The 20,484-nt window shown below is 38.7% G+C and overlaps 2 protein-coding genes across 12 annotated transcripts in view; one reads left to right on the forward strand and one right to left on the reverse strand.

Annotated features, from left to right (window-relative positions):
• Window positions 1-20,484, forward strand: part of LOC138740247 (CD99 antigen-like protein 2) — a 224,114-nt gene that overhangs the window by 188,246 nt on the left and 15,384 nt on the right. For 9 of the 11 annotated variants that reach the window (XR_011342763.1, XR_011342764.1, XR_011342765.1 and 6 more), the window contains 2 exons: window positions 524-640; window positions 2,776-2,841. Coding sequence is in view for 7 of the 11 variants with exons in the window: in XM_069892602.1 (XP_069748703.1) it covers window positions 524-640; window positions 2,776-2,795 (137 nt within the window). In the remaining 4 variants the exon portion in view is untranslated. Of the gene's footprint in view, window positions 1-523; window positions 641-2,775; window positions 2,842-2,964; window positions 3,004-20,484 lie in introns of those variants that run through there. The other 2 variants (XR_011342768.1, XM_069892604.1) reach the window with 2 other exon arrangements.
• LOC138740245 (phosphatidylinositol-3-phosphate phosphatase MTMR1-like) overlaps window positions 8,020-20,484 on the reverse strand; it is a 73,389-nt gene continuing 60,924 nt past the window's right edge. Inside the window, exon 19 of the transcript XR_011342762.1 lies at window positions 8,020-8,138. The gene's annotated coding sequence lies outside the window, so the exon portion shown is untranslated. The remainder of the gene's footprint in view (window positions 8,139-20,484) is intronic.

The following is a 20,484-nucleotide window of genomic DNA, read 5'->3' on the forward strand; positions in this document are numbered from 1 at the left end:
AGTTAATGGAGCAACAAGATTACATACTGAAGGATATTCAGAATAACATGCAAAATCGTGTGAGAAATTATTGAGTGAACGCAGAGAGTCTTTTATCCAGAGTAAGTGGGGTGGTGGGGGGAGGTTTAACCACACTGAAGAGCTAATCTTGTTACTCAGAGACAGATGGGTGCGTGGAATAGGTTGAGGCAGGTGCTGTTGCAATGTTTAGAAAAAAATTGGACAGATACATGGATAGGATGGGTTTAGAGGGATAAGGGCCAAATGCAGGCGGGTGGGACACTTTGGTCAGCTTAGGAAAGTTAGGCTGAGGAGCCTGTTTCCACACCGTATTACTCTATGACTTTATACCCTTTCAATTTCAGATTGTACCTTTGTCACATTGACCTCATCAGCTCAGCAGTACATTTCAGAGACTGATTCACCCACTGCTTTTTGTAGGGAATATACATGATGTGAGCATTGCTTTTTGTAATGGGAAATTGTTGTTGATTCTCATTCATTGTTTTCCTTCCTCTCCCAGGTGATATTCCTGAAACAACAATTGCTGGCATCGCCAGTGCCATAGCTGCAGCTTTGCTGGGCACAGTTACCAGCTACATTGCTTACCAGAAAAAGAAATTGTGCTTTAAAGTGCAAGGTATAGTATATTCATATTCCTTTATTTCTTGTTCAAGGAAGCTCATGTGACCCAGCTGGTCTATGCTGGTTTCAGCTGCTCATATAATTTATGGAACTCTGTCAACACGTCCTTCCATGCCGTTCCCATACACTTATTTGTCTTTGCTCAGTGTTTTCTCACTGTTTTACCTAAACTGCTCCTAATGGTACAAAACAATATTTATTTATTTATCTTTTATAGATGAAATACTCGTCCTGTGTATGTATTGTTTGTCTTTATGGGCGTTATATCTGGTTGCTTTGCACCGAGGACTAGAGAATGCTGTTCGTCAGGTTGTACATGTACAATCAGATAACAATAAGTTTGACTTGACTTGGTGGCAGCTTCTCAAGAAAAAATTGTTCTGACTTGCATGTCAAATACAGTAAAACCCCTGGTATCCAGCATCCACAGATGCTGGTTAAGTGACTTTTCTGGTTGTTTGAGATTGCGTGTTGCGTGATTGGTGAATTAATTTTGAGGCATGCCAATTTTAAGCCCTTTTTTTACCCATTTTTTCCCACGATTTTTAATCCCCTCTGTGGCTACTTTAAATTACTACTTTCTTTAAATTGACTGTAGTTACCCTCGATGAGTGGCATCACCTCATTCTTATCCCAATTAATCTTATACCCAGAAAGTTGCCATAGTCCTCCAGTACCTCGTCTGGTCTCAGCAGTGAGGTCGTAGGTTCCGTCAAATATATCAGCAAATAAATTAATTTTGTGCTCCTCCTGGCCCACTCTATAACCTTCAATGTCTGGATCCTGACAAATAGCTTCTGCCAATGGTTCCATTGCCAGCACAAAGAGAGTCGGTGAGAGTGGGCACCCTTGCCTACTGGATCTGGTGGGTGGGAAGGCTGAAGAAACCTGTCCATTGGTTACAACTTTCGCCTTGGGTAAACGATATAGTGCCCTAATCCAATTTTGAAAAATTGGCCCAAACCCTGCCTTCTCCAGCACTTTGAATAAAAATGCCTACTCCAGTCTATCAAAGGTCTTTTCTGCATCCTAGGAAATGGCCAGCTCCTTTTCATTTCTAGATTGTGCCAGATGCACCATTACAAATCTTCCCATTTTGTCTGCAGTCACCTTCTGCACCTGCACTGGAACACTTTTCCTTATTAGAAGTGCTACTCCCCTTGCTTTTGAGCCGAACAAGGATATGACCTGACCTACCCACTCCTTTTTTAACTTTTGATGTTCCATTCCATTAAATGTGTCTCTTGGAGGAAGGCCAGATCTACCCCCATCTTTTTAATGTGTGCCAAGACCCTTTTCTGTTTCACTGGACTATTTAAGCTGTTGACATTAAAAGAGACCAAGCTTATGCTCTTAGCCATTATCCCCAGGTTCCTCTGCTTCTATTGTTTTTTACTTTCATTCACTTTTCAGAATATGCCATGTCACTCACAAAGCCCACATTTACTAACTGCTCTTTGGAAGACGGTGGAGAGCCATAATCTTTATCCAATGCAGTCCGCATGGGAAAGGTGTGCTACAGTGCTATTGGATGTCGTGGTCCAGGATTTAGATCCAATGATGATGAATGAATGGTGATATATCCCCAATTTGGATGGTGTGTGACTTGGAGGAGAAAATGCAGATGAAGGTTTTTATGCAGGTTGTAGACAGAGGATGCTAGTTTGAGAGGTTTTCTAACAGCCTAGAACAGTAAGTGCATTACATTTTGTAGATGTCACACATTGCAGCTATGCAACAAAGTCTTGTATGTTTCTGTGACTCTACAATGGACATGGATCCAGATCTCAACAGGCAATGCAAACTCTGCATCCACCTGAGCCAGCAGTGTGCATTATAAAGTTGTAGTTCATTGAATTATCTGTCCACAAAGCTCAGATATGGCGATTCGGTGCCTTCTGTAGACTGAGATGAGAACAAACAAGCACTTTAACGGAAAACCTTTCACATCCTATACCAACATTAAATTCTTCGGGGAGGGAAGGGGAAGTGAAGTGAACCAGTTCTGACTGATTTCCCCACTTGTGGTGCTTTAACTCTTGTCTAGATCCATTTCCCAAGGTTTTAGTTCATCTGCATCACTCATTTTGGAAGCTGAAGTTTTAATTTGTTCACATCTTAACTCTGCAGAGAGCCTTAATCAGGCGTAGGTAAAAGGGGAAAATGTTGAAGCTGGGACGATGTCTGAGCCACAAGGTGAGTACCTGTTATTTGCCATTCCTGGGAATTAAAATGTCAACATTAAAAGCAACAGAGACTATGCATTTCACTAACCTTTAGTTCCATTCATTCTTCTTTTCCTTTGGTTTCCTGCACCAGGGAAAATCCTCGACGTGTCCGCCTGACCTTTTGACTTGTGTGAGTGCGTTGTCTTGGCCCCTCATCACAACCTCTACTGGAATCTCAGCAGGTTTTCTCTATGGGTATCCTACCATATTGTAGTGTAGTCTATTGCCAGTCACATGTAGGTGCCAAAATCTGTCAAACAAGGAGCCCCTTTCATTTGCTTGTATAAAGTAGGAGCAAAGAAGATTCACTGTAAAAATATTCTGCATTTTATCATTTATAATTCAAAGTAGTAACTAGACCTGTACAGACACAGAAACTTTTAATACTCTTTCTCTCATCTCCAAGTTCTCCTTGATTACTGAAAGCTCGTCAGCTATGGCTGTTCACTTTGCCTTCAGTGCTTATATGATTTTAGTGATTTGTCTTTTGGAAGCTTCTACCTCCATGTTCATGGACTGTAAATTTCCATCATTGACTGGCAGTTGACCCTTTAACACAGTTCCAGCCCACTTATGCTATTAAATTTGCAGAGTCCTCTATCATTCAACACCTTAGTAGGTGAACTGTTGTAGTGAAATTACTGCCCACTTACAGGAAGCAACTAAGGATGATGGTCAGCCCATGAAGAGTCTCTCCTCATTTGTTGGATCTTTTCTTTTCCCTCTTGTCACCTGCAGGTTCTGCATTGCAGGCCCATTTAACTTTGATACTTTTTGCTAAATTCTTTATGATTAAGTGTTGATTGGTTAAACACACTGTGCAAAATGTTGGTAACGCAGGGCAGCCATGACCACCCCACTGCAAAGAGTTGCTGTGATCTTCAATATATTTCAGGAGCGGGCTTCTCTTTCAATGAGTGACCTGATTTCCTTTGGAACAGATCAAGTTCTTCCCACCCAGTGATCCATTACAAAATGTCAAACCCGTTACCTCAGAACTAAATTTTCCCCTTCCTTTCACCAAATTACCTTGAATTTGTTTTGACAAGACAGCCGGTGATCAGACCCTGAAACCAAGCTCTGAGCTATGATTACCTCTTTATACTGGCAGTCATCCTTGTCAGTCCCAATGCAAGGACTCAACCTGAAATGTCAACCATCTCTTTACCTCCACAGATGCTGCCTGAACTGCTGAGTTCCTCAAGCAATAACTCAAAAATGCTGGTGGAACTCAGCAGGTCACGCAGCATCCACAGGAGCTACAGACATATAAACCAATCTTTCAAGCCTGAGCCCTTCTTGTACCACAATTTGTCAAACCAAAGAGCCTCATTGTTATTTCTTTATGGTGGTGACAGGAATCAAGGTTGTAGCCTTGAGATGACCAAGGGATTTCACACCAGCAGTGGAGGAAAAATTATTTTTACAATGCAAAACTGAGTATGTGTATTGTATCAAATCCATGAGAGATTCCAGCAGAAGGAAATAATAACTTTAAAAACAGCAAAATATTCTTGAAGTCTTAAACAGAATAAAAATGCTACTTCTCAACAGGTCAGAATGCACTGTGAAGTAGGAAATAGTTAACATTTCAGCTTGATGACCTACCACAGAATGGGAATGCTAACTAAGATAAATTATTTCATTAAACCTTAAATAAGCAACTCTGACACAACAGAGGCTTAGAAGGTGGGGGCAGCAAAGCAGTTTCAGTGGAATTGGCTGTTTGAGGAAAATAGATGTTAAGGTTATAGAAATGGTTGTCTGATCTTTAACATGCTATTTCAACAATGTGTGTGCACCAGCCTTCGTGATCTCAGCAAGTGCACTGATATCCAGGGGATATTAGGATCACAAGTTCAACAAGGTGGCAGGAAGGTTTGATCAGGCTGCATTGGCCCCGTTACTATTTGAATGTGCAGTGGATGAAGATAGGGGGGTAAGGAGGCCATAGACTTTATTTAACTGTCCTCTCAGTGTTATTTGTACTTGCCCTGCTGATCATGGTCTATATACTTTATTTTCCTCTGATAATTTGGCCAAATCTCACTGCAGTTGAGCGGAACCTGCTGAAGATGCAATTAGTGAACCCCCAGCAGATAACGCAAATCAGATCTAGACGACAGTGTTGGAAAAGGCGCCTGTTACCTGGAGACTGTTTATAATTTTTTAAAATTTATTTAAAATAAAGTGATTGCTTAATGGAAAGGCATTCCTGAAAACCTCCGATTGGCCATTTACAACGTATATGAGTAGTGGTTGACTATGTAAAATGTTGGTGTAGGTTCTATATTAAAGGTTACAGATGGTGTAAGAGTTATTGGCTTGGATGTGAGAAGCTCAACAAGATCCACTGCTTACTTCAAACACGTCGCTTAAAAGATTACTTTCTGATGTTGTATGATGGATGGATCTGTTGCAGTAGCAGGGAAGAGTGTGAGTACTAAAGGCGCCATTCAAATGAACATCCTTGGTTAGTTTGCATCTATCAGAGGAGACCGTATTAAATAAACGATGTAGTCATTCCAGGCATCAGTTTGCCCTTCTCTTTTTTTTAAAAATTTTTAAATTTTTCACATTATGAACCCTATTAACCAAAATACACACAAACATTTCCCTCTTGAATATACACAGTGTCATTTTCTCCCCTTTTTACCCCCTCCCTTCCCTCCCTCCTTCCTACCCCCCTCCCTACCCACTAAACGCACCCCCTCCCTACCCACTAAACGTTCAACATATACAATCCAATAAACCCATTAAACAATGTCATCACACAATGAAAATAAACAAGAAAATTGTGTCATCTACTTTTACACACTGGGTCAGTTCATTTCGTCTTCTTCTCATTCTATCATTTTAAGGGGATGGAGGTCCACGGTAGGCCCTCTCTGTTGTGTTCCATGTACGGTTCCCAAATTTGTTCGAATACTGTGACTTTATTTTTTAAAATATATGTTATTTTTTCCAGTGGAATACATTTATTCATATCCATGTACCATTGCTGTACTCTCAGGCTCTCTTCTGATTTCCAAGTTGACATTATACATTTTTTTGCTGCAGCTAAGGCGATCATCATAAATCTTTTTTGTGCTTCATCCAAATTGAGGCCTAGTTCTTTACTTCTTATATTACTTAGGAGAAAGTTGCCCTTCTCCATGCAAAATAAAATGATTCCGATAAATGTGCAGTGGAGTGAAGTAGCAAATGTGCAAAATCACCCTCTTCTCCTTCATTTACACAGGCTCTGGGGAATTCAGCTAAAGTTTAGTCAGGGATGGAGAACCTAATGAACTGGAAAAATAAAATACTCTGGCTTTAAAACCCAAACCCTTCACTCATGTTGAAAATTAAAATCAAGCCAATGAAAGTCAAACCTCACAAGAATAAAGCCGGATAAATCCTGTAATGATAACCTTTGCCTGAATTATTGTTTCAAATTCTTCATTTCTGATAACATGCACCTTTAAGAGTAAAGATGAATGCTGTTTTCTTGTGTATAAATTTTCTGAAAGACTGTGCTCAGCATTTACTTTGTAACTGGTTGAGCAGTTTGCTTGGATCAGTGCCTGCTGCATAAGGTGGGAATATCAATCAGTTTTCTCCACCACTGTACTGTGCAAACAAAATCAGACTATTGATCATATATAAGGGCTTGAGGCTGCATGTGTGTTCCCCTTCAATTTTGTTAGAGACACAATCTATGTTAATACTAATTTCTTACACACTTTCTGCAGATACGAAATATACATGGGGGTGGGGTGGGGGGAGAGAGTTATCGGATGGGTTGGCCAATTTAAAGCATTTGTCTTGAAAGGAGCATGCAAGTCTGTGCTGCCAATCCCAAACATAAAATAGGGAGGTTAGGCAAGAGTAGGCCATTCATTCCATCATGTTTGTTCACTGAAGGATTTCTGAACTCACATACTTGTCTCAGTCCTGCAAACCTTTGGTTGACAAAAATCCAGCAGTCTTGGACTTGGAAATAACAATTGTGCTGGCATCCTTTGCCTCCTGTGGCTGGATGTTTGAGACCTCTGTTACACGAGCAGCCTGCTGATGTCCCAATTTATGCAATGATGAGAATGACGGCGAGTTTATTTTCATATCTTATTGCTGCAACTATGCAGGTATATAAACAACAGTAACAAACGAGAAGTATTCATTAAAATAACACAATGTACATAGGCAAAAAAAAATAGGTTAACATTGATAGTTACAGTAGTGCAAAAAATGTGCTGTTTTAATAATCCTGACAGATTTTTGGTGGCTGTAGAGTTGTGTTATGGTTAGGGTTGGTTTGCAGGGATTCAAGACACCTAGTGCCTGAGGTGACGTAAATTTTAATAAATGTTTTTATTTTTGCATTTCCTATCCTGAGGTAAGCTTTGTCCTTTACCTTAACAGCAAGCAAACATCAGATCATGTGACCTTTACTGTAAAACAGCTAGTCACCAGTAATTAGTTTACCTTTAAATTTCAGCCTCAGAGTTAATTTTCCAGCTGCCCCCACGAATAACATCTGTTTCAGGTATCCCAGTTGGAGAGATCCAATGCACAAGTCCCGCATGGCCCCTGCTGAGGGTGCTTTTGTGATTAGTTGCAGCAGATCTCAGAGGATTTTTTAAAAAACTTTATTTAAAATTTTATGACATGAATAAAATAAAAATTACATTTAAAGAAATAATAAAAAATAAGATAATAAAAATTAGAATACTACATCATTAAACTACACAAATTAACCCCCCCCAATAATTATAACACAACATTAATCATCTAATTTAAAATTAATCCAACCCTCCCCCCAAAATAAAGAGTGAAGAATTAATTAACAATGTTGTAAATAAAATAGAAAAAACCCCACTTACAAAAAAAAGGATAAAACTTAACAACAAAAAAAATTACTAACAACAAAAAAAATATCAATACTAAAATAATACCCTTAAACATATATTTAAATCAAACATAATACATGTATTTAACAAATGAAATCCACTTTAAAACTAAGATCTCAGAGGATTGATCGTGTTTCCATCTGTGGATGTTCATAGGAGCCTCCCCATCTTATCTGTGTTCCTGGTGCACCGCATATTCTCAGCCTCAATGTAGGCATCGGAGTTGTAGGCTGAATACCAAGTGGGTCAGCCGCACATAGAACAACACTTCAATCATTTCCCACCTGTTGCCTTTATTTGCAGTGTATCCAGAAAAATACTTCGGAGCAATGTGATAGTGTTCTTTTAACTTGCCAGTTTGGTGTTGAGCTTGCTGTTTAGAACAACACAGTGCATTAAGGTTAGCACTTCCCATGAAGTTAGTTTGGGTAAAATAACAGCAATGGTACATAAAGGAGGCAGAGGTAATCATAGATAGGAGCTACAGGGAGACGGTCACCCCAAACAGACAGGAGTCAGCTAACTGGATGACTGTGAGGATAGGGGAAGGGGGTGGGGTGGGGGGAGAGACAGAGAGTGCAGAGTATATCTGCGGCTGTTCCCCTCAATAATAAGTATACAGTTTTAGATACTGTTCGGTGGTGGGGGGGGGGGTGGGGCGTGACTTACCAGAGCTGGCCCCTTGGCTCAGAAGGGAAGGGGGGAAAAGAGGATAGCTCTTGTAACTGGGGACTTGCTGGTTAGGGGAGCAGATAGGAGGTTTGCTGGATGAGATCAGATCCCGATTGGTATGTTGCCTCCCAGGTACCAGGGTCAGGGGCGTCTCTGACCGAGTCCACAGCATTCTAAAGGGGGAGGGCGAGCAGCCAGATATCATGGTCCACATGGGGACCAATGACATAGATAGAAGTTGGGATGAGGTCCTCAAGAAAGAATATCTGGAGTTAGGGAAGTTAAAAAACAGGACCTCAAGGGTGGTAATCTCTGGATTGCTGTCTGTGCCACTTGCTACAGAGGGTAGGAATAGGAAGTTGTGGCGGATGAAAGCGTAGCTAAAGAGTCAGTGGAGGGGGCAGGGGTTCAGATTTGTGGATCATTGGGATCTCTTCTGGGGAAGGTCTAACCTGAACGAAAGGGTCAGGCTGCACCTGAACTGGAGGGGGATGAATACCCTGGCGGGCAGGTTTGCTGGAGCTGTTGGGGAGGGTTTAAACAGGTTTGGCAGGGGGGTGGGAATCAGAATGAGAGTGCGGAGATTAGAGTAGAAGAACACCTAGATTTAAAGGGAGAGAGGAACCAGAATGTTAAAGTTAATGAAGGAGAAGGGGTGGTAAAAGTAGAGGGTGATCAAAGGAGTGTGCAGGATATTCTCTCAAGTGTATATTTCAATGCAAGGAGCATTTTCTTTCTCTTGCAGCTTGATGTACATGTTTGTTATAAATCTTTTAATTATCATTGTGTCTGTAATCACATATTCAAAGCTGCTTCCTTCTGGTAATCTCAGTCTGTTTCCCAATTTGTCCTTTAAGGAGGTTTTCAGTTGATGGTATGCTAACATTGTACCATGAGTTATTCCATATTTGTACTTCATTTGTTCAAATGTTAATAAATTACTTCCCAAAAAACAATTTTCTATTTTTAAAATTCCTTTTCTCTCCCATTCTTTAAAGGAAAGGTGATCTATTGTGAAAGAGATTAGTTGATTTTGCATCAATTTTGGTAGTTGGTAATTTGTTCTTTTCCTTTCTACGTGAATCTTCTTCCATATGTTGAGTAAATGGTGCAGTACTAGTGAACGTCTATATTGCACCAGTTTTTCATCCCACTTATAAAGTATATGTTCTCCCCTATTTTATCTAGCTTTATCCTGGTCCAATCTGGTTTTTCCCTTGTTTGATAAAAATCTGATAGATACCTTAATTGTGTTGCTCTATAATAATTTTTAAAGTTTGGTAGCAGCAAACCACCTTGTTTGTACCATTCTGTTAATTTACCTAGCGCTATCCTCGGTTTTCCCCCCTTTCCATAAGAATTTCCTTATTATTCTCTTTAGTTCATTGAAGAATTTCTCTGTTGAGGGAATTGGTAATGATTGAAATAGGTATTGTATCCTTGGGAAGTCATTCATTTTAATGCAATTTACCCTCCCTATCAATGTTAGTGGCAATTCTTTCCAATGTTCTAAGTCATCCTGTAATTTCTTCATTAATGGATGATAATTTAATTTGTATAGGTAGCCTAAATTATTATCTAATCTAATACCTAGGTATCGGATTGCTTGTGTTTGCCATTTAAATGGTGATTCTTTTTTAAACTCTGTGTAATCCGCGTTACTCATTGGCATCGCTTCACTTTTATTTGCGTTGATCTTGTACCCCGATATTTCTCCATATTCCTTTAATTTCTTACGAAGTTATTTTATTAATATTTCTGGTTCTATTAAGTATACTATGATGTCATCTGCAAATAAACTGATTTTATATTCCTTCTTTATTTTTATCCCTTTTATTTTATTTTCTGTCCTTATCAGTTCTGCCAAGGGTTCTATTGCTAAAGTGAACAGTGATAGAGATAGTGGACATTCCTGCCTAGTTGACCTACTTAATTTAAATTGGTTCGATATATATCCATTTCCTGTCACCTTCGCCATTGGACCCTTATATAATGCTTTAATCCAATTAATTTATTTTTCTGTAATACTTTAAATAAATAGTACAATTCTACTCTGTCAAAGGCTTTCTCTGTGTCTAAAGCAACAGCCACTGTTGGTATCTTATTTCCTCGTACTGCATGGATTAAGTTAATGAACTTGCAGACATTGTCCGTTGTTCGTCTTCTCTTAATAAATCCAGTTTGATCTAGTTTTACTATTTTTGGTACACAGTTGGCTAATCTGTTTGCTAATAGTTTTGCTATTATCTTATAATCTGAGTTAAGTAGAGATATTGGTCTATACGATGCTGGTGTTAATGGATCTTTCCCCGTCTTTGGTATTACTGCAATTATTGCTGTTTTACATGAATCTGGCAAGTTTTGTGTTTCTTCGATCTGGTTCATTACTTCCAGGAGAGGAGGAATTAATAACTCTTTAAATGTTTTATAGAATTCTATTGGGAGTCCATCCTCTCCAGGCATTTTATTGTTCAGCAGTTTTTTTTAATATATCCTGTATTTCCTCTATTTCAAATGGTTTTATCAGTTTGTTTTGCTCCTCTTCTTCCAATTTCGGTAGTTCAGTTTTAGCTAAAAACTCTTCTATTTTGTCTTCTTTCCCCTCGTTCTCAGTTCGGTATAATTGTTCATAAAATTCCTTAAAGTTTTCATTAATCTCTATTGGGTTATATGTAATTTGTTTGTCCTTTTTCCTTGATGCCAATACAGTTCTTTTAGCTTGTTCTTAGCTGCCAAGCTAGTATTTTGTGCGTTTTTTCTCCTAACTTGTAATACTTCTGCTTTATTTTCATTATGTTCTTCTCCACCTTGTACGTTTGTAATGTTTCGTAGTTTTTTTCCGCCAATTCTCTTCTTTTTATTGTATCTTCCCTTGTTGCTAGTTCTTTTTCTGTACTTACTATTTCCCTTTCCAACTGTTCTATTTCCCGATTGTAGTCCTCTTTCATCTTAGTTACATAACTTATTATCTGCCCTCTAATGAAGGCTTTCATTGCATCTCTAAATTCCTATCTTTTAAGTAGCATGGAGTTTAATCTCCATCTATATGTTCTTGGTGGGATGTCCTCCAGTTCTATTGCTAATATCAGGGGTGAATGATCAGATAGCAATCTAGCTTTATATTCCGTTTTCCTAACTCTCCCTTGGATATGGGCTGACAACAGGAACAAGTCAATCCTTGAGTATGTTTTATGTCTGTTAGAATAATATGAGTATTCTTTTTCCTTTGGGTGTTGCCTCCTCCATATATACAAAAGTTGCATTTCCTGCATTGATTTAACCATAAATTTGGCTACTTTATTCTTTTTGCTAGTCTTTTGTCCAGTTTTATCCACGTTTGGGTCCAAATTAAGGTTAAAATCCCCTCCTATCAATATATTTCCTTGTGTATCCTCAAAAAAATATCTTGCATAAACTTTTGATTTTCTTCATTAGATGCATATATATTGACCAAATTCCAGAATTCTGAATATATCTGACACTTTTATCATTACATATCACCCTGCTGGATCTATTATTTCCTCCTCTATTTTGATTGGTACATTTTTATTAATATAGATACATCTCTAGCTTTTGAATTATATGATGCTGCCGTTACGTGTCCTACCCAGTCTCTCCTTAATTTATTATGTTCCACTTCAGTTAGATGCGTTTCCTGAATGAATGCTATATCTATTTTTTTCTTTTTTCAGTAAATTTAATAGGCTCTTCCTTTTGATTTGGTTATGTATTCCATTAATATTTATAGTCATATAGTTCAACATGGCCATCTCATTTCCACTTCCTCACCACCACCTTTCCCCTTTTCCCCATTTTCATCTCTCAATTTTCCCTTTAAGAACTCAATGTATGACAGCACTTCTAAAACATAAAATACTTCAACAACTCGCACATCTAAAATTCTCTTAACCCCAAGTGTCCCCCCCCCCTCTGAGTTTCCCCTTGCTGGGCAACCACAACTCCCGTCTCCATTCGGACTGCGAACCCGCTCGCAGTCTGATTTCGCAGTGACTGTTATTCTTTCCCACCCAACCCCCTCCAGAAAAGACTTTTATCTTCACATTTAACAAAGCTCACTCTTTTTTCTTTTTTCTCCCCTTCCTTTTTTTCCCCTCTCCCTTACTACCCTTTACTTTCCCTTCTTTAGTTCTTACTTATACATTATTTTTATATGTAGTTTGTCGTCGTTCTTCGTTCTTGTTACATCTTTTCATCTCTCTTTCTGTCCTGCAGGCATTCAGCAAATTCTCGTGCTTTCTCTGGATCTGAGAACAGTCTGTTTTGCTCCCCCGGGATAACTATTTTAAGCACAGGTGGATATCTTAACATAAATTTATAGCCTTTTTTCCATAGGATCGATTTTGCTGTGTTAAACTCCTTCCTTTTCTTTAGGAGCTCAAAACTTATGTCTGGGTAAAAAAATATTTTTTGACCCTTGTATTCCAATGGTTTTTTTGTCTTCTCTAATTTTATTCCTTGCCCTCTCCAATATATTTTCTCTTGTTGTGTATCTCATAAATTCTACTAAAACGGATCTTGGTTTTTGTTGTGACTGTGGTTTCGGGGCTAATGTTCTGTGTGCCCTTTCTTTTTCCATTCCTTCCTGCATTTCTGGCATTCCCAGGACTTTTGGGATCCATTCTTTTATAAATTATTTCATATTTTTACCTTCATCTTCCTTTAGGCCCACTATCTTTATATTGTTTTGCCTACTATAGTTTTCCATTATATCCATCTTCTGAGCGAACAACTCCTGTGTTTCTTTAACTTTTTTGTCACTGTCTTCCAATTTTCTTCTCGTCATTCACTGCCATTTCTACCAGCATTACACATTCTCCCACATTTTCTAATCTTTTCCCCATTTCTGTCATGACTAGCTCAATTCTACTCATTTTTTCTTCTGTAATTTACATTTTTCTTTTCATTTCACTAATTTCTAATGTCAACCATTCTTTTAATGCTTTCATTTGTTATCAGTAAAAAAACATAACAATTACAGCACGGAAACAGGCCATTAGGCCCCTCTAGTCCACACCGAACCAAACACTCCTCTCTAGTGCCACCTACCTGCACAATGACCATAACCCTCCACCTTCTTCTTATCCATATACCTGTCCAGCTTTTTCTTAAATAATAAAATTGACTCTGCCGCCACTATTTCTCCCGGAAGCTCATTCCACACCGCTACCACTCTCTGAGTCAAGAAGTTCCCCCTCATGTTACCTCTAAACCTCTGCCCCTTAACTCTTAACTCAATCTCCTCTTGTTTCAATCTCTCCTACTCTTAACGGAAATAGTCTATCCACATCCACTCTGTCTATCCCTTTCATAATCTTAAATACCTCTATCAAATCCCCTCTCAACCTTCTACACTCCAAAGAATAAAGACCTAATCTGCCCAATCTCTCCCTGTACTCTAGATGCTTAAACCCAGGTAACATTCTGGTAAATCTTCTCTGCACTCTCTCCACTCTGTTTATATCCTTCCTATAATTAGGCGACCAGAACTGCACACAGAACTCTAAATTAGGCCACACCAACGCCTTATACAATCTCAACATCACTTCCCAACTCCTATATTCCATGCAATGATTGATAAAGGCCAGCATACTAAAAGCCTTCTTCACCACCCTATTCACATGAGTTTCTACCTTCAGGGAACGATGTACCGTTACTCCTAAATCCTTCTGCTCTTCTGTATTCATCAATGCTCTCCCATTTACTACGTATGTCCTGTTCTGATTCTTCTTACCAAAATGAAGCACCTCACACTTATCAGCATTAAATTCCATCTGCCATTTTTCAGCCCACTTTTCTAAGCAGCCCAAATCCCTCTGCAATCCTTGAAAACCTTCTTCATTATCCACTATTCCACCTATCTTAGTATCGTCTGCATATTTACTAATCCAATTCACCACCCCATTAACTAGATCATTAATGTATATAACGAACAACAATGGGCCCAATACAGATCCCTGAGGCACACCACTGGTCACCGGCCTCCAACCTGACAGACAATTTTACACTACCACTCTCTGGCCTCTCCCTTTCAGCCAATGTTCAATCCATTTGACTATCTCAAAATTTATACCTAAAGACTGCACCTTCCTAACTAACCTTCCATGTGGTACCTTATCAAAGGCCTTATTGAAGTCCATATAGCCAACATCCACCGCGTTACCCTCATCCACATTCCGAGTCACCTCTTCAAAAAATTCAATCAGATTGGTCAAACAGGACCTTCCGCTCACAAATCCGTGTTGAGTGCTCCTGATCAGACCCTGTCTATCCAGATATTTATAAGTACTATCTCTAAGAACTTTCTCCATTAATTTACCTACCACAGACGTCAAACTTACAGGCCGATAGTTGCCAGGCTTCCTCCTTGAACCCTTTTTAAATAACGGAACCACATGCGCAATACACCAATCCTCCGGAACTATCCCCATCTCTAATGGCATTTGGAAAATTACCGTCAGAGCCTCTGCTATTTCCTCCTTTACTTCTCTCAATGTCCTAGGGAAGATCCCGTCTGGTCCCGGAGACTTATCCACCTTTATATTCCTCAAAAGCCCTAACACTACATCTTTTGTAATCACTATATTCTCCATATTTACCCAATTTGCTTTTTTTTATCTCACATATCCCAATATCCATCTCCTTGGTGAATACCGAAGAAAAGAAACTGTTCAACATCTCCCCCATTTCTCTAGGCTCCACACACAGTTTTCTGCTCTGATTCTCTAAGGGACCAATTTTGTCTCTCGCTTTCCTTTTACCATTAACATATTTGTAGAACCCTTTTGGATTAATTTTCATCCTGCTTGCTATAGTCTCCTCGTACCTTCTTTTAGTTTCCTAATTCCTCTCTTAAGATTCATCTTACATTCAATGTATTTTTCGAACATCTCCTTAATTCCATGCTTCTTATACCTAATGTACACCTCCCTTTTTCTTCGAACCAAGTTTCCAAAATTCCTTGAAAACCACGGCTCTCTCCAACCTTTTGCCCCTCCTTTTAACCTAACAGGAACATAAAGCTTTTGCACTCTCAAAATATGATCTTTAAAAGACTTCCATCTCTCTACTACATCCTGCCTATAAAACAAATTGTCCCAATGCACACCCTGCAAGTCCTTTCGCATCTCCTCAAATCTAGCTTTTCCCCAATCAAAAACCTCAACCCTTGGCTCTGACTTATCTCTTTCCATAATGACATTGAAGCTGATGGCATTATGATCACTGGACCCAAAGTGCTCGCCAACACTAACCTCCGTCACTTGACCCATCCCATTTGCCAACAGTAGATCTAACACTGCTCCTTCTCTGGTCGGCACCTCTACATATTGTTGTAAAAAACTATCTTGCACACATTTCACAAACTCTAATCCATCCAGCCCTTTCACAGAATGTGTTTCCCAATCTATATGTGGAAAATTAAAATCTCCCATAATTACAACCCTGTGCTTATCACAAATATCCACTATCTCCCTACAGATTTGCTCCTCTAGGTCTCGGTCCCCTCCGGGTGGTCTATAATACACCCCTACAAGTGCAACCTCTCCTTTCCCACTCCTCAGTTCCACCCAAATAGCCTTCGTGGACGAGCCCTCTAATCTATCCTTCCTAGACACCGCTGTAATATTCTCCCTGACAAGCAATGCAACCCCACCTCCTCTTGCCCCTCCGACTCTATCACACCTAAAGCAACGAAACCCAGGGATATTCAGCTTGAAATTTTTTTAAATCTATATACTGTCCATCTATTTTACCTTCTATTCCTCTGTGCAGAGCTTGGTCTTCTTTTGTATCTGCTCTTGGGTTTGTGTCTTCTACATCTCTTCCTTGTTTCTTTGTCTCTTCTGACTTTCTTGTTGAGCTGGTTGCCTCAGCTTGTTGGGTTTTTTTTTTGCATACCTTCTTGTTGTTGGTCCTCTTCTTCTGGGCTAGTTATCTGTTGGGCTTCCTGTTGCTGTTTTTCTTTCTTATCACTCCTTTTCCCATTGCTTTCCTCTTCTTCCAGCTGAGAGTCCTGCTGTCGGGCATCTCTCAGCTGGTCGTGCTGTGTAAGTTCACTCCACAACTGGGCCCCCCTCCCGTTGGTGTTTTCCTTTTCCTTGGTGTGCGCATGCGCGATTCCAAACTTCTGTTTGGCTCAGAGAGCCATTTTTACAGTCCCGCGGTCAGGAGGTCGTGACCCTGAGGGGTCTCCACTAACCTCGGGGAGCGGGCTCCTCTGTCCACGGAGGCTCCCTGTCTCTTCATGCTGGTAAGGCCTTCTCCTTTCTCTTCCGGCATCTTTCCTTCTTTTTTCCACATTGTTTTTGGTTTTTCCTTCTTGGGTGCCATTTTCTTTCTTTTCTCCACACTTTTATATTTTATTTGTTGTGTTTTGTGTTTCTTGAGCTTTGTGTTTTTTTCACTTTATTTTTTCTTTTCTGGAGAGGGCTGGTAGTCTCCTACCAGCCACTACTCAATCATGTGACTCCCCTCAATAGATGAGTTGTTTGAGGAACAGAAGGATTGTAAAAAAAAACCTTAAGAAACAAATTAGACTGACAGAAAATTTTTTTGCAACACGGAAGAAAATAGACAGGAAATTTTTATGGAAAGGTAAGAAATCAAGAATAGCACTAGAAAATTAACATGGAGTTCCAAACACAGGGTAACAGCGACCAAACTTCAAAAATTACTACAGGGAAGCACAGTTAAGGTACTTATCAGATTTTTATGAGAGAGGAGAAAAACCAGACTGGACTAAGATAGAATTAGACAAATCGGGATAAAACATACTTTACAAATGGGATGAAAAATTGGTGCCATACAACAATTCACCAGTACTACGTCACATACTTAAATTATGGAAAATAATACACCTGGAAGAAAAAAAGAAAATGATCAAATACTAAAAATGTTATTAACACAAAACCCATTAATCCCCTTTACAATACATCATTTATTTTTCAAGAAATGAGATAGAAAAGGAATCAAGAAAATAGAAGATTGCTTTTTGGGAAATAATTTATTAACATTTGAGTAATTAAAAGATAAATATGGAATAACACAAGGTACAATGTTTACATATTACCAATTGAAAACTTATTTAAAAGATAAAGTGGGAAATAACTTGAGATGACCAGAAAGTAGCAACTCTGAATATTTAAACACAGACACAATGATAATTAAAACATTTATTACCAACATGAACATCAAATTGCAATATAAGGAAGAGGATGAAACAAAGTATAAACTGAAACAAAGTTGAGAAAAAGATTTAAACACAGAGATAAAGAATGAAACATGGGAGAAGTTATGTAGAGGAACATTGAGGAACATGATAAATAGTCGATGATGTATGATTCAATATAACTGGCTACACAGATGATATTCACTCCTCAGAAATTAAAGTGGGACCCAACAGCATCAGATCGATGCTTTTTCTGTAAACAAGAGACTGGATCAACATTATATTCAATTTGGACATGTTCAAAAGTAAAAACTTTCTGGGAAGATCTAAACCTAATATTAAACAAAATCACAAAAAAAAATATACCAAAAGATCCAAAAAAAATTTCTGTTAAATAATGTAAGAGACAAAAAATTAGGACTAAAAATAGACAGAGCCCAAAAAAGATTTATTATAATGCTACCAGTAGCAAAAAAAATGGAAACAAGCCTTAAAATACAACAGTGGTTATACAGAAATAAACAAGTATATTCCATTAGAAAAAATTACAAACAATCTGAAAGACAAATGTACATTATTCAAACAAATTTGGGAACCACACATAAAATGTCAGGGAATGCCGACCACAAACCTCCATCTCTTAAAACGACATAATTATGAGCAGAATAAGATTTAAATATGTGAAAGTGGACAATGCGACTTTTTTCTTTTTTGCTTTTTGTTATTTCTTTGTTTTATGTGTTTTATTATTTATTAACTTTTGAAGGGGGTGGGGAAGGGGAGAGGGGTGAAAGGGGGAAGGGGGGAAGAAGAAATGTCACTGTATATATTGATGATGATCTTTTGTGGATCTTGTTATTGATATGACTCAGTGCAAGAAATTTAAAAATTTTAAAAAAGAAATTAGAATGGCTAAAAGGAGAGATGCTGCTGCTTTAGCAAGCAAGGTAAAAATAGATTCAAAGTGTTTCTACAGGTACATTAAAAGTATAAAAATAGTGAGGGATAAAATTGTTCCTCTGTGAGGAGTCAGAAGAGATGGGGAAAATTTTAAATGATTTTTTTTGTTCTTCAGTATTCACTAAAGGAATATTGAGCCAAGTGAAGTAAGGATATCTGCTAGTGAGGTCATGGATAATTTACAGATTAATGAGGTAGTATTGATTATTTTAAGAGAATAAAGATGGATAACTGACAAGATATTCCCAAGGACCCTAAGGGTGGTTAGTGTACAAATCGTGGGGGCTCTGACAGAAATATTTAAAATGTCACTGCCACGGGGAGATTGGAGGGTAGCTCATGTTGTTCCGCTGTTTAAACAAGGCTCCAACCTGGTAATTATAGGCCCGTGAGTCTGATGTCAGTGGTGGGTAAATTAATGGAGAGTATTGTTAGAGATAGTATATACAATTAGGAGTAGTCAACACGATTTTGTATGTGGTAGATCATGTTTTACAAATCTTACAGAATTTTTCAAGATTACTAAAAAGGAGGACGAGGGGGAGGCTGTGGATGTTGTCTGTATGAACTTTAGTAAGGCCTTTGACAAGGTTCCGCATAATAGGTTAGTTAGGAAGGTTCAAGCATTAGGTATTAATGTTGAAGTAGTGAAATGGATTCAACAATGGTTGGATGGGAGATGCCAGAGAGTAGTGGTGGAAAATTGGAGGTCAGTGACAAGTGGAGTGCCTCAGGGATCGGTACTGGGTCCATTGTTGTTTGTCATATATATTAATGATCTAGATCACACATGTCAAAGCCCATGATATAATTCTATTTGGCCCGCAAGATCATATCAAATATGTATTAGAGCTGGCCCGCTGGCCGCCGCACCAGTATAGCGCATGCACAGCTAATACTACAAATCCCAGAATGCTTTGCAAATGCGTTGGCGCCGGCCCATCAGCCCACTAATCGCCCCCACCTCCTCTCTTTACTTTCATTTCCATCTGCGACCTGTCGCCCAACTCACATGTAATAAACCCCTTACGAAAAATGGCCAAACGAAAGACAGAAAACAGGACCTTTCAAGACAGGTGGGAGGGAGACTCTGACCCCAGAGTTTGATGAACTTACATCTAAGAAGAGATGCCAAGTATATGGTTTAGACCCAGGTGCATCAGAGTACCTGTACAGTGGTACAGTGGAGCAAGCGAAGCTTGGATTCATATTTTCTTTGGTTCACTTTGGACTGTTCATAGTTGAAAGATTGGATTTTCATTGAAGCAAGTTGTTATTTTTTTGACTTGTTGGCTTGTGAAAAAAATACATTTAAAAGGAGCTTAAAGGGTATAGAGAAATATTATTGATTGAATATTTTATTTCTCATTTGTTAATGCTTCTGGAAAGAGTTTAACCAAAACTATTATTAAACATTTATTTTAATAAGAAAAAGTTTAACATTACATATGTTGAAAGAAGAGAAAACATGCAGATGTTGTTGAAAATTTTCAATAAATATTTAGTTTGGCCCACGACTTAGTCCAAGTTTTTAATTTTGGCCCTCTGTGAATTTGAGTTTGACACCCCTGATCTAGATGATAAGGTGGTAAATTGGATTAGTAAGTTTGAAGATGATATGAAGATTGGTGGCATTGTGGACAGTGAGGAAGGTTATCAAAGCTTGCAGTGGGATATAGGACACTGAGAAAAGTAGGATGAAAGATGGCAGATGGAGTTTAATACTGATAAATGTGAGGTGCTACATTTTGGTAAGACTAATTAGCAAAGGTCATACATGTAAATGGTAGACAATTGAGGAGTGCAGTAGAACAAAGGGATTTAGGAATTCTGGTACATAATTCTGTTATGAGCCCAGAGGACCCCAAAACCCAACAGCAATAGATATTCACCAAGACAA

The sequence above is a fragment of the Narcine bancroftii genome, chromosome 8 (genome assembly GCF_036971445.1).
Source record: "Narcine bancroftii isolate sNarBan1 chromosome 8, sNarBan1.hap1, whole genome shotgun sequence".
NCBI lineage: Eukaryota > Metazoa > Chordata > Chondrichthyes > Torpediniformes > Narcinidae > Narcine > Narcine bancroftii.